The 14,599-nt window shown below is 42.7% G+C and overlaps 1 protein-coding gene and 1 long non-coding RNA gene across 4 annotated transcripts in view; one reads left to right on the top strand and one right to left on the bottom strand.

Moving 5' to 3' along the window:
* Nucleotides 1–67: 67 nt before the first annotated feature.
* Nucleotides 68–11,092, bottom strand: LOC146074191 (uncharacterized). The gene is made up of 4 exons (XR_014473377.1): nucleotides 10,835–11,092; nucleotides 3,861–3,969; nucleotides 2,937–3,104; nucleotides 68–385 (listed from the first exon to the last, which is right to left on the bottom strand). It is a non-coding gene; the product is annotated as an uncharacterized LOC146074191 (long non-coding RNA).
* The window catches only part of LOC146074190 (sulfate transporter-like), a 37,894-nt gene continuing 34,263 nt past the window's right edge, over nucleotides 10,969–14,599 (top strand). For 2 of the 3 annotated variants that reach the window (XR_014473376.1, XR_014473375.1), the window contains exons 1-2: nucleotides 11,112–11,245; nucleotides 13,068–13,313. Coding sequence is in view for 1 of the 3 variants with exons in the window: in XM_083182030.1 (XP_083038156.1) it covers nucleotides 11,213–11,245 (33 nt within the window). In the remaining 2 variants the exon portion in view is untranslated. Of the gene's footprint in view, nucleotides 11,246–13,067; nucleotides 13,314–14,599 lie in introns of all 3 variants that reach the window. The other variant, XM_083182030.1, reaches the window with a different exon arrangement.

The following is a 14,599-nucleotide window of genomic DNA, read 5'->3' on the forward strand; positions in this document are numbered from 1 at the left end:
ATGGAAGCACTTAATTATTATTGTTGTTGATTTGTATTGCGCCGCAGCACTCACTACAGGCCCGAACAGTGGGAAAAGCGGTGCATACCTATAACAGGGGCATACCGGGCAAACACAATAAATGCAGGAGGATGAGCTCAATTCAGATCTGAACCCAGGGCTGGTGATAATCGGATTACTGCACATGCGTACGCTGTCCGTGCAAAGCAACCAGCGATGGCTAGTCATGCCACCCTGTGGCCATTTGGGGGTGGTAAACCTGTGTTTTCTGGGAGTGCCTCAGAAAATGCAGGTAGTTCCCAGTCGCTGGGAGAGAGGACCTTTGACATCAGCCATTGCAGCACCGTGTAAGTTGTGGCTTACTCTCCGCGATCAGCGATCAGGTCTGAATCATGCACCAGTAGCAGAGAGACACAAAATGAGAGGTTTTACAATCGAATGGATTTTATTGTACAATCTAATTATTCAAGTATTCAAGTTGTAAATAGTAAAGTACTTTAATAGTGTAAATAAAAAAATCACACTGTCAAATATCTAAAATATATATATATATATAAATATATTTCAAATATACTGCATTACTATATAAATGATTATTCCTTAACATTATAAGTCTCATGTAACAAATAAAAAAATGAATAAATCACATTTCATCTTACTGTTTTTACTGTTTTGTTTCTTTCATATTTGTTGACCAGCTGCACATTAACAAATCAGTTTGGCTTTACAAATACACAATACAACTTATTGGTAAATGCAAAGAGACATCTAAGATATAAGTGTAGATCTAACAAATGAATGATGTAGCCACTGGTCTACAATTGGATTTTCAACAATGAATGGCATTTTTTTGGTATTTGTGTAAGAGGTTATCTGCAGAGAATAGGGGATGCACTCGAATGACCCACAGCAGGATCCCAACTGTCAAAATCCTGAGGCATCCCTGAGGTAAGTACTTGGGTTCGGGTAAGGCACAAGAGAGAAAAATATAGTTATGCTGCAGGGGTAAGGGAGGTGAGGGTTAGGCCGTGGGAGGGTTTGGGTAAGGATGCAAGAGGGGGAAATTGGGTTAAACTGCTGGAGTAGTGGATGCAGATTAGGATTAGTGATAGGGTGAAAATACTTATTCCAATTAGTCTGGATTTTGGCTGTTGGGATTTTGCTATTAGACTTCTTAAAGTCTGTACACAATACAAGTTCCCCACACCTGCTGATATCAGGCAGGTGTGTGATACCAATACAGAGACAAAGGGAGTACCAACAATAGTGTGCAATTAAAACAAAGTGCAGCTAGTGTGATTACACAAAAGGGTATGACATCCAGAACATACCCAAATGGAAATACAATAGATACAAAAGAAGGTGTTTCACACACAGCGCTCAATGTATAACCTCACAGGACAGTGGAATAAATATAAACAGATATCACCATTTGTTTCCAACTGGTTCCTTAATTGTAGAATTCAATAGACAGGCTTTGTGACCTGAAATGATAACCACCAAATCTGACAATAGATATATGTGAGTGGGTGGAATAAAGGCATAATATAGTGCAAATTATCCTTAGTATAAAAGAGAATTTAATACAAGTCCGCACTTACAAAGAGTAGACTTTAAAAACAGCATGTGATAACAATCCCACAGGCAAAGCTGCTAACAGTCAGGTGGATTAGGCACACAGTCACAGGTCCATATACCAGTCCGGAGCTAGGAAATGGGGTCCGCTGCTGCACGCCAATACGACGATTGATAAGCCTCTTCTTCCTGGGGTGTCCTCACCAACACTCAACGCGTTTCGGATAACCTTCTTCAAGAGTGTTGGTGAGGACACCCCAGGAAGAAGATGCTGATCAACGGTCGTACTGTTAGCAGCTTTGCCTGTGGGATTGTTATCACATGCTGTTTTTAAAGTCTTAAATTCTCTTTTATACTAAGGATAATTTGCACTATATTATTCCTTTATTCCACCCACTCACATATATTGTGAGATTTGGTGGTTATCATTCAAGGTGTGTCATACCAGACGGGTGAGGAGCTATGGCACGCGGGGCGATATAATGAGCAATATCACCCAGAAGGGCTAAAATCAGAGATGTGCAGGCTCTGATTTACTGATTTACTCTGATTTCAAAGCAGGATCTTATTGGCTATCAACTGTCAACAACTGTCATGTGATTTGGGATAGCCAATAAGATTCTGCTTTGAAATCAGAGTAAATCAGAACCTGCACATCTGTAGCTAAAATGAAAGATATCACTCATTCTATCACCCACTGTGTACAGGGCTTTACTCATCGGATCGCCACTGGAGGGATATTTCCAGTACCATATCCCCATTGCACTGGCCACCATACAATGCAAACAGCCTCACATTGATTGACATGTAATACAGAGAACATAACTATATGCTATATAATATAGAGAGCATCACAATGACCACAATATATTACAAAGAGCATCAGTGTCTGCTATATAATACAGAGAGCATCACAGTGACTGCAATATAATGTTTGGAATATCACAATCACCACCATATATAACAGAGAATATCACAGTGGCTGCCATATAAAACAGAAAATATAGGTAACCATCATACAATATAAAAATGATCAGTGACCATCACAAAATACAGAATAGTGTAATTCCATACAATACATACAATACATTGTCATATTTTGGGGTTTCTTCCAATAATGAACTAGTCCTCAAAAACTATTAACCATGTAATTATACTCCTAACAACCTTATTTTATTAAATTTTTATAATTAACCGCTTTACATTTATTGCAATGGCATTATTAATGCATTCTATTTATGTACATTAACCCACTAATTACCTTTCTCAGTCTCACAAAAAATCTTCATCTTAATTAACCCTATTCAGGTAATAACCCCTTATTCTTACGTATGATACATTGCCTCTATACCCTAACTTACCTGTTGGAGACCTTCTATTGTTCTCCTGTTCCTGCCACACAATACTGCTTAGAAAACATGAAGCATCAAGCATCAGGATGCAAACTCGAGTCAGAAAGGTCCCACAGGGTCTGAGACTGTCAGTGACGGGAAGGAAGGGAAATGTAGTCTATTGCTGCAGAATATGGCCTGATGAAATGGATAACTGTCACATGACCTAACTTACAATTTATTCTGATTTGATAGTGTAAAACTAAACAATAATACACCGCACAGTATGATATAGCAATAGGTAACAATGTTTATATAATCAAAAGTAACAGGATTCATTGAATACAGTAATGTAGTAATGTAACCTATAATGTATTTGACTTGAAACAGTAGAGTGATTTTCAGTACTCAAAGGAGTCAACTGGCCCTTGCACAAAGGTTCAAGGGGCCAGATGCACTAAGCTTCAAAAGTGATAAAATGGAGAGTGATAAACAGCCAGCCAATCAGCTCCTGCCTGACATTTTTCAAACACAGTCTGTGACATGGCAGGTAGGAGCTGATTGGCTGGCTGTTTATCACTCTCCATTTTATCACTTTTAAAAGCTTAGTGCATCTGGCCCAAGGTGAGGTTCTAACATTAAGCCCCAGTTACCTAACAATACAGGTTCTGTAAAGTTTTCATATTACAGTATTTCAATCCATTGCACTCCAGTACACAGAGGAAGCTCATCATAAAGGAATAAAACACTTATTTTATCATAGATGATGCCAGTGGTTCCCAAACATGGTCTTCTGTACACCCCAACAGCACATGTCAATTGGCCTGATTCAGCATGGATCTCAGAAGCAAAACCTTTTTCTAATGGGCAAAACCATGTGCACTGCAGGTGGGAAAATTTAACATGATCCCCACTAATTGGGGCCCAAAAAAAACATTTAAAAATCACGGTGACCTTTGAGCTTGTTGATCTTTTGACCATGTCGAACTTTCCTGTGTCAACATTTGATGTGTCGGCCTTTTGACCCTGGTGTCCTATTGCATGTCGACCTTTTGGGGTCTACCTATCAAGAAAGAAGGATTCTTTTTTTGTTAGGGCCTTAAGGACTCGTCTGTCCAATTTAAAATATTTTATTAAAATAAAGATTTTGATGGATTTCAAATAATAAACATATGATAATAAAAATAATCTGCCAATTATAAATAAGCTCTGATGCTCCTAGTAAAGAAAAGACAAATGAAAGAGATGTACTGTAGACATTAGAGCAGATTTATATAATTGTAAGTTCCGAGACATTCAATGAAGGCTTGTTATCCCACACGTTAAGCTTCTGAGGGTGCCCTTAATAAATGGTGGACCTGGGGTTGGTGACACAGTGAGGCCAAGAGCTTTTGGCGTGCACACGCAAAAATGGGGCATGACTTTGCATATAGGAAGTGTGGCCTTGAGAAAGACTCATTTGCATCACTATGGAGGCTGTGGTCTTGTAGGTAACCCCACCGGTAACCCATCAGTGCCTTCAGAGAATAGAGTCTGCACTGAGCACCAAGTTCCTATCACTTTGGAGGAGCTGGCATTTTAGTATCACCGCTAGGAGTGCTGCCAGCTCCAGAGTCAGGGGCTACATGGAAACCAACACCGGGCTCAAACAGCCATCAGGGTAATGCCACAGACAGAGGAAACCTATTATATAAGGTACCGCGACCAAAGGATTCCCCCACTCTAAATAGGCTTGGGAACTTTGTGGTTTCCAAAACCAACACAAGTCTTCTTTTCTTTGTGTACAATTTATACAGTGCCCCCAACACAAGTCTTCTTTTCTTTGTGTACAACTTATACTGTTTTTCTGATTATGGGGAGCACCTCCAACCCTTTAATTTGCATACATTGCGATCACAAATTTGGATTTGGGGTAAATCCTGCCTTGTAAAAACTTACCCGATAGGTACTATTAGCAAAAATTTTCCAGTGCGAAATCATACAAAAAAATATTATACAGTAGGTTTCCAAAACCACAAAGGTTAAGTAGGTCAGACCACACACTCGGCCCAATTATGGTTTAGGAAACTACCAAATTCCCATGGCTATTTAGAGCAAAGAATCCCTCCCCATTCTAAATAGAAATAGAAAGAGAGCTCCACTTGACTGAGAGATCAGCAGAGCTCAGCCAATCAGGGGAGCAGTGCTGATGTGGTGCTCTCTGATTGGCTGCTGGATCTTGCAGTTACAGGAATGGACCTGGAATTTGGGAGAAGGTATCCCATGTGTATATAGTACATGGGCTCCCTTCAGTTCTTTTGGATTGGGTTTTTCAGTTTGTTATTTTGTTTAACACTGTGGATGCCTACTTAAATAGAAAAGGGCAGATCTACACCAGATGGTTGGTAAGTATAATTTTTTTTTTGTATTTTGGGTACCAGGACTGGGCTGGATACAGAAATAAAAGGGAGCCCCAGGTCTTTTTTTCCCCCTGTATTTCTACAACAAGGACCGTCTCAAAGAGCCATGGGCTGGTTATGCTTGTGGGGTAGGGGCCCCACATAGTTTTTTTATATTTATTTATGGATCTGACTGATCTGCAGCTAAATACACATGGAAAATGTGGAGTATTTTCCATTTGAATTTTCTGAGCAGACCACCATAGAACTCATGGCCATATACATCTGAATTCTATTGATTATGTACTCATTCATGCACCTGAAGTTGTTGATCGTAAAAATGGCAATTCAACCATACAAGACTATATTTAACAACAAATTGGTACGAATGGGTGCATTCATACCCATTTGAGCGTAGTAAATTTCCCCCAAAGTCTCTTTATTGGAGTTACTTTACAAGACGAAAGGCTAGTAAATGCAGGGCCGCCAAGAGGGGGGCAGGTACTAATTACCCAGGCCCGGGCTTGCTGGAGGGTCTCAGCGGGGGCCCTGGTCCGACCCCCCCGTTACCCCTCCCCCTTCCCCCTCCATCCCTCCCGGGCAGCAGCAGTACATACCTACACCATGTGCTGTGCTGACAGCAGGCTCAGCATGAGCGACTCACTGACACCATGAGAGCTCATGCTGAGCCTGCTGTCAGCACAGCACATGCTGTCAGTGTGTGCTGCTGCTGCTGTTGAGGGGGGCAGGGCCGGTGCAAGGGTTCTTGGCACTCTAGGCAAAACTTCTGCCAACTCCCCTCCCCCCCAAAAAAACACTGCCCATTACCCACTTTCCCAGTCAGTTAGGTCTTCGCCTCAAAAGCATGCAGGAGGTGGCCATTTCGAAGTAAGCTTAGGCTTGCTCAGAGGGCTGACAATGCTGTCATCAAAATGGCATGATGGTGATCCAATACTATGTCTTTAGGGGCAGCAATCAGATCAGACATGCTGGCAGGAGGTGTACAGTATCTTTCCTTCAGACGCCTCCTGCAGGCATTTGCATATTTTCACAAAAAAGCCTTGGCCAAAGACAAGGCTTCTGTGCAAAAGCGTCTATATCTTAATCAGGCCAAAAATCAATTAGTATCAATGAAATCTTCTTAAAACAAGAATATTGATCATGGGTATGTTGGATATGCCTGCAATGTTTAGTAAGGTCAATATATTATTTAAGAGCAACAAAACCAGAACTTTCATTATCCACTGCTATATAAAAGTAATTGGTAAAGTCATAGGTGCCGATTTATGATTTTGCTGGGTGGTGCTCAAGCCGAAAATATAGGGGAGTGGCTTCATGGGTAAGGGGCGTGGCGGCAAAATAATACCAATTTATATCACGCAGTACAGTTGTCTCCAATATTCAAATTATGGTAGCAGTGCCAAATACATAAATGCCCCCACAGTGCAGGTACATAAATGCATGGGTGGATTTAGAGGTGAGGGCGCACATAGGCACAACAATAATGGCCGCCCCCCACCCTGCCTAATTGTATTATTTTTATTGATTAGTTATAAGCCCTCATTTAATGATTGCCGATTTAATATAATAATAAAAAAGCGACCAACTGTAACTTTTTTATTATGTATACATATTTACTAAGTAGGACTTACAGGGGCAATATATCTGCATGTCCTATTCATTTACACTCTTTATTTAAGATGGAATATGGTACAGTACAGTGGATATTTTGCAGTTATTGGTACATTTTGGGCTGAAAGTACTATCACATACATCCAGGTGCCACCCCCAAACATGTGCCGCCCCTAGGCACGTGCCTCACGTGCCTAATGGGAAATTCGGCACTGCATAAATGCCCCCACATTACCTGTGCTGTCAATGAGGGAGGGGGAGTGCGGTGGGACATGGGCAGAAGGGCCGCTGCTGAGCTACTCAGTTAGTGTGTGCTATGTGCACAGCACATACAGAGCACGCACAGGCTGGCCTGCCTCACATCCACCTATTACTCTGCAGATGGAATACACTTTTCTCGCTATCCCAGCATACTGTTTCCCATGCAGCCGCAAATTAGCAAGTTGATACAGCGGCCCAGCAGTGGGACTTGGGTCCGTGGGTGCTCATCAATTTCCGTGGGTGCTCGGGCCCTTAAACACCCACAGAATCGGCACCTATGGGTACAGTACATAGTACAGTAACAAACTATGTAACATACCTTACATACATGCCTGACAGGAAACTGCCAAAGAAATTCTGGGCTCCTTCTTGCGAGTTTTATGAAAATATAGACGTAACACCTCTGCGTTTTGCAAGCAGCAGTAATCAGCATTTGTGGGCATGTTACAACATTTGCACTTAATTTTGCATCTCTTCCTTATACAAGAGAGCAGGCATAGCTGTAACAGGGCTGTATGAGAAGGGCATCTCTCCAGGCAGCCAAGCTAAAGCAGGTCTAGATTTCTACCTTGCCCAGGTTCTTAAAACTTGCAGCTCTGGGAGCAGGCACGGTTAATGGAATAGTTGAAGAGCAGCATGCGTTGCTATCTATGTTATATTTTGGTTCTTCTTTCCCTGATGAAGCTACAGCCTACTGTATGTCACTGTAAAACTTGCTTTATCTGTAGAATTGTTATCACGCATATGATGCAAATAATACTTGGGCTAGTGATTTATATACTTTAATTCATAAACAAATTGCTGCCATTTAAATGCAACAGCAATTTGCACTCCATGCCCCTTCCCCCAAACTCTCCTCGTCCCTGGCTCTCCGCTCCAATTCCCTCCCCATTCCTCCTCCCCCCCCCTCCGCTTCAGCTGTTCAATCTACTCACCCGTCACCTTGGGGGTGTTTCCTAGTGCCGTTGTCCGATCGCCATGGAGGTGCTGCTTGTCCGGCATTTCTGCCTCCATGCGCCGGACGGGGGCGGGGGTGGGGGCTGAGCAGCACAAAGCACCAGAGCCCAAAGAGCTCCGTCCTCAGCTTCTTCCTGCTGCTGCAACAGCTGTGTAACTGGAAGGTGCCAGAAATAGCTTCCCCAGCAGCGCAGCAAGCGGGGTGGGCGGGCAGGTGCTGAGGCCTTATTCTTGCTGAGTGCCACCAGGCACAGACGCCCTAGGCAGCTGCCTAAAGCTGCCTAAGGGTAGCGCCAGCCCTGGGGGGGGGGGGGGGGGGGGGGCAGGCAATAACACTCCCCCCTCAACTTTAGAGTTTCTGGCATACCCAGAGTATATGGTTTTATAGCACTCACTTTTACAGAGCATTGGGGCAGATGTATGAAGGGTCGATATGGGGGAGAAGGGGTATCAGCGCACGTTATGTGCACTGATACCGCTTCTCCCCCATGTATGAAGAGGCCGGGATGCGGTAATGGACAGGGGCGCTATGCGCCCCTGTCCATATCGGCGCTGCTATCAAAATGATAGCAGGCCGAATGTATGAACGGTCAGCATCGCTGACCGTTCCGCACGAAGCCAGCAGCGCTGTCCCTGCTGTCAGCTGTGGGCTGCGCTGGGGATCTCGCGTGAACAGCGAGATCCCGCGCATGCCCAGTGCGGCCGGCCGGGGGACAGGAGATAGCGCATCAGTATTAACTGATGCGCTATCTCCAGAAAGGGACATCGCCGGAGGGGGGAGTTAACGCTCCCCCGCTTCGGCAGACAAGATGTTAATACATCTTGTCGATGTCCCTTCCTGCTTCGCCTCGCTATTGAGGCGAAGCAGGAAGTATCATAGCGGCGCGATAAGCGCTGCTATGATACATCTGCCCCACTGTTAAAGGTAGTTTTAACACATTTCTGCTGCACACATTAACATAGTGTGCAGTTATTTATTAGGTAATTTCAAAATTAAGAGCTGTTTCTAAACCTTACAAGTAAATTGCATTTTTTAATGTGTAAATTCTAGCCTTAGGACTAACTACCAGGTACACTTGGACTTGATACAGTATGCCACATTAATTCTAAAAATGTATTAAAATGTAAGTACTTACTAGGGGAGAAATAAAATTAAACTAATTGCAGTATTTCATGATCTAGATCTTTTAAAATGTTAAGGGGTTTAAATACATTTTACTTGGCCCTAGCACAAAGTTACCCATATTACTAAATTGATTGAGCACGTGATCTTCTCCATACAATGTGTATTGCATTGTTAGCAGTGTAACGCAATGAATGGATTTTCATTTTAGGTCTATACATTTCTGCGGCCAAGTGCGTTCTCACTCCTCCCCCCCTCTCCTGATTTAGCGATCACCGCACATCGCCAGCCCATACACACTAGGAGATTTTGAACTCAAAGTAGCTCAAAACGTCAAAAGTGAGCTACTTTGATCTCAAAATCTCCTAGTGTGTATGTACCTTATGTTCCGTGATGCATTTTTTTAAATGCCATCATGCATATTAATGTCTGATGGTAGAAATTAATTATGCCCCGCTCATCCCATAATGAGCAATTATTTGTCTTTTACCTCCAGACCAGAGGTGTACCTAGATATTCGTGGGCCCCATAGCAAAAGTTTGTAAGGGCCCCCTATTTAGCAACTGATGGGAATAAATGTATGTAAAACATATTACTTAGATAGTAAAGATGGGCCCCCTTCAGCTCTGGGTCCCATAGCAGCTGCACCCCTTGCACCTGTGGAAGTTACACCCTTGCTCCAGACTTTAAGATTCCCAGAGATATTAGGAAGTTATTGCTTGCTGCCTGTAAAGCCATTTTGCAGGTATGGATACAAAAATAACTCGGCAACCCTTAAACTTTAAAGATTAAAGAGAAACACTTTTTTTCCATTTTCTTTTATATAGATTGAATAATGTTTGGTCCCCCCTTCCCTCAGTATTGTATTATAATGCAATTTTCCTGTGGGCTTTTTTTTCCATGTGGGTTATTGACATGTAACATTACTAGATCCTTAATCCAAAGGACTTCAGTATTTTTCATGCACTGTGATTGGCTTGATTCACCTACGGGAATAATTTATTCAGAAAATGTTTTGGCAAATCGAAACTGCATAAGAAATGTATTTCTGAATTACTGAAATTTGGACACGTTTCAGAACCAGTAAAAATGTTCTCATTTCTAGCAATGACAACCCAAAGGCTTTACCCAGTAGAGTAGTAGAGGTCTTCTTTTAAGACAGCTTACCAGCAATATTACTGTGAATTGAACAAGATCATATAAAGCAATTCAATGTAATAGACAGCTCTCAATTTAAAAATAAGACTATTAATAAATATTCAAAATAAGAAAATGTATACTAATATAACTAAATAAAAAAAAAACACAAAAAAATGAAAAGAGCTGATGTTGCCTATAGCAACCAATCTGATTCTGTCTATCATTTTCTAGAATGCAATACAGAAATGATAGCTAGAATGTGATTGGTTGCAACATCACCTCTTTTCATTTTTAGAAGTTTTAGGAAATTTACCCCTGAGTATCACTAGACCAAAGAAAGCAGGCTAATTGCATTTTTCAATAATTTATCAGTTTGCACTAACTTTATAAAAGCTTGAAACCTTAGCTCAACACTCATTGTTTTATTATAGCCATACCATCCCTTCTCCCAGGGGCGGATTGGCCCACCGGGAAACCGGGCTGTTTCCCGGTGGGCCGGCACTTTTAATGGTAGAAGGGGCCGCCTATCCTCTATCCCTGGGCTGGGCCGCGGCACTGTGCCTTAAATGAAGATGGCCGCGGCCGGCCTCGAGCTTTCCCAAAGTCAAAATGGCCGCGGGAGGGCTGGTGCGCATGCGCGAGCGCACGCAGCGCTCCCGCGGCTTGGATTCTAGGATGGCTGGGCTGGCGCTGCCCACGTGATCCATCCCAGCAGCAGCAGCAGCGCGCAGGACTGCATCGCGCCGCTGAGCTGGATCTGATGGGCGGCGGCGGAGGCGGCGGAAGGAGCTGGCAGCCAGGCCAGCAAATGCTACATGCAGCATGCAGAACATGTCGACAGCCAGCAGGTGATGGTCAGGGGGGAAAAGGGTAATTACACATGGCAATGTTAGAAATAATGTGTGGCCTCAGTGAAGCACTATATATATATATATATATATATATATATATATATATATATATATATATATATATATATATATATATATATATATACACACATACATACACACACACACACACACACACACATACACACATACATTTATATATAGATTATACAAATTGGTAGTTAAAACTATTTGATATATTGCATATTGAAAACTGCCCCAATTAAACTGCTTAAATGTCTCTGCTGAATCCCCCCTATAGTGTTGTGGTAGAGGTGGGACGCAGTGATAGATGTGGATCGCAAAATGGGAGTCTGAGCGACCACATTATTTCTCAATTTAATTAGATTACAATATTTTTTATATTTAATTGTAATATTGAATTAGCCCCCTGGACGCAGAATATAAAAGCTGACTGCGTGATATAATAAAGCCACATTTAGCTTGGAACGCATAATGACAGCCGGACCGCGGCAGCGGACGTTCCTAGTAGCCTCAGTACCGGGATGGTGACACGCATAGTTTAAACTGTGCGGAAATTAACAGTGGGCGCTTCTGGCTCAATGGAACGCACCCCAGCTACCACACAGACTACCAATGCCGGGTGACAGCTTCCTGCTTATTGATAGAGCTGAAGGGTGCGCTTATGGTAGGTGTTCAAATTGCACTAAACCAATATGTTTGTTTGAATTTAATTCGGCAGATGATTGGTCTGTGCTTGGATTAGGGGAGGTGCCTCAGGGTAATTAGCTGCACTGGGGTGAGTATGAGTCAGGTAGACAATGTCTTAAAGTTCAACGTTTCAACGCTTATACGTTTTTATCAAGAACAGTATACTGTTCTTGATAAAAATGTGTAAGCGTTGAAATTAACCCTAGAATTTCTGTGTGCGTGTACATGTGGTAGGGAATATAGATTGTAAACTCCACTGGGGCAGGGACTGATGTGACTGTACAAATATTCTCTGTACAGCGCTGCGGAATATGTGTGCGCTATATTAGAAACTGGTAATAAGTAATAAATAATGTTTTTTTTATAATCTCTTCTATAGTCCAATTTATTGCCTTCCACCTTTTTTCATTCCCAAATGCCCAGGTACTTCACATGCATCGCCCATGGTATAGTCCAGCCCATAATAATCCCACACCGGTGCACAGTCAACAACTGCACACATATGTGGTTTCTGCATCCCTTAGATTTCTCTAAACCATGTTAACATAGCTTTCTCCACTTACTTAGGCAGGAGCGGATTGGCCCTAGCGGGAAACTGGGTTATTTGCTGGTGGGCCGGCCCATAAATGACATTAAGCGTCCGCCTTCCTCTCTGGATGGGCAACGGCCCGCCTGACCGCAATCTCAGCGATTAGCGGCTGCAGCCTCAGCACTTTGCCCACATCAGACATGGCCGTGGCCAGCCACATATTTGACAGGTCAGCCTGAGGCTACTACAACAATAATGTATGATGACTGTGTGTGGTTGGCACAAGTGTAATATATATATATATATATATATTATATATATATATGTGCGTAGAGGTGATAGAGCTAGGACTATGTTGCTTAGGGAATCCCAATGGATCCTAAGACTTAAAGCTATTAATCCCATGGGGCTTAATGAAAAAATAAACTGGAACAGCCTTGTTTAGTGAGTTTTCCTGTACAGTTTGTGCTCCTAACTATGTGCTCTTGTTGGTATTTTTTATGGTATATCTATAACTGTATGTTTTGGTTATTGTTCTAATGTTGTTTTTTAATGTTGTTTGCTATTGTATGTCCCTAGGTGCCTATCCTCCCTCTAGCCAATTAGATGCCGGACAGCGTTGCCGCAGTGAAGCTTAAGAATCTTGTGAACTCCGGTGGAACGCGATGTAGTCAGGTGGAACGTATGTATGATGCTCCTGCTCTGAGCACATATGTGGTAGATGCCTGTACAGGGATACCGCAGTTACCGTAAGTTCAGCTATCGGGTTTCTGGCAACGGAGGTACCGGCTCCGGGCGGCTGAGGAGGATTGGAGGCAACCTAAGGTATTTAGCACGGGGTGGTGGGAGAGGAGGTTTGTTACACTGTTGCTTATTCTGTTGTGGATTGTACCCTGAGGAAGGGGCGCTGACCCCGAAAATACATGTATTTGGTGATATCCACTATTGAAAAAAAGATTTTCCTTTTTAAAAAACGTCTGGAGTGCCTTTTTTATGTAAGACTGTATGAATTACTTTAAAGTGCACCCAGCCTAGTTGGAATCGTGACCACAGAGTGCCAGCAAACAAACTGATGTGTGTGTATATATATAAATATATATAGATGCTGGTCAGACCGGCACTCTCCTTACTTGCGAACAACAACCTGGCTGCCCCCTGGATCAATAATGTAGCAGAAGGTCCAAGCAAGCAGCGGCACTCCACAGGATTTGTAAAAAGTAATCAAACTTTTAATGTAAAAAAAACGACGTTTCGGGGCCACAAGAACCCCTTCTTCAAGGTTGCTTCTATATATATATAGCTATAGCTTTGGTTCAGCCTGGCACTCTCCTGAGTGGGTCAAAGAACATGGCTGCCTTATGGCATTAAACATATATATATACATACTGTATGCGGCCCATCCACACCAGTGATCCCACTGGTGGATGGAATTGCATACTAGCGGCGGATTGGCCGGCACATTTTAGTGTAGAAACGGTTGCCCACCCTTTCTAACAGCATCTCCGTGCAGCCTCAAGATGTTCCAAAGTTAAAATGGCCGCGGTCCGGAGAAAGGATGGCTGCCACCTGCCTGCACTGCCCACATGAGGATCCCAGCAGCAGCAGCACACAGGATTGTTTCGTGCGCTGGGCTGGATCCGATGGCAAGAGCAGGGCAGCCAGCACAGCATGCTGCACCACTTCTGTTTAAACAGCACAGCAGTCGGTGACAGTGACCACAGGAGGAGGGTAATTAAACAGGGATTATGGCACTGGCATAATTATTAATTTGTGGCCTCGGTGAAATATATATATATATATATATATATATATATATATATATATATACATAGTTACATAGTAGGTAAGGCTGAAAAAAGACTTGCGTCCATCTAGTTCAACCTGGTATAGATATCCATTGCTGATTTGGTAGGTTCTGGTATTTTACAGACAATTTATATTTCTTATTTGTACCCATGGATGTTTTTCTCCAGTAAATGTTTGTCCAACTTTGCCTTGAACGCATTTAATGAGCCAGCCGTTACCACCTCTCTGGGAAGAGAGTTCCAGAGTTTGACTGTTCTGACCGTAAAGAAATTCTTTCTACTAGCTGAATGAAATCTTTTTTCTTC

The sequence above is a fragment of the Crinia signifera genome, chromosome 4 (genome assembly GCF_055691185.1).
Source record: "Crinia signifera chromosome 4, ASM5569118v1, whole genome shotgun sequence".
NCBI lineage: Eukaryota > Metazoa > Chordata > Amphibia > Anura > Myobatrachidae > Crinia > Crinia signifera.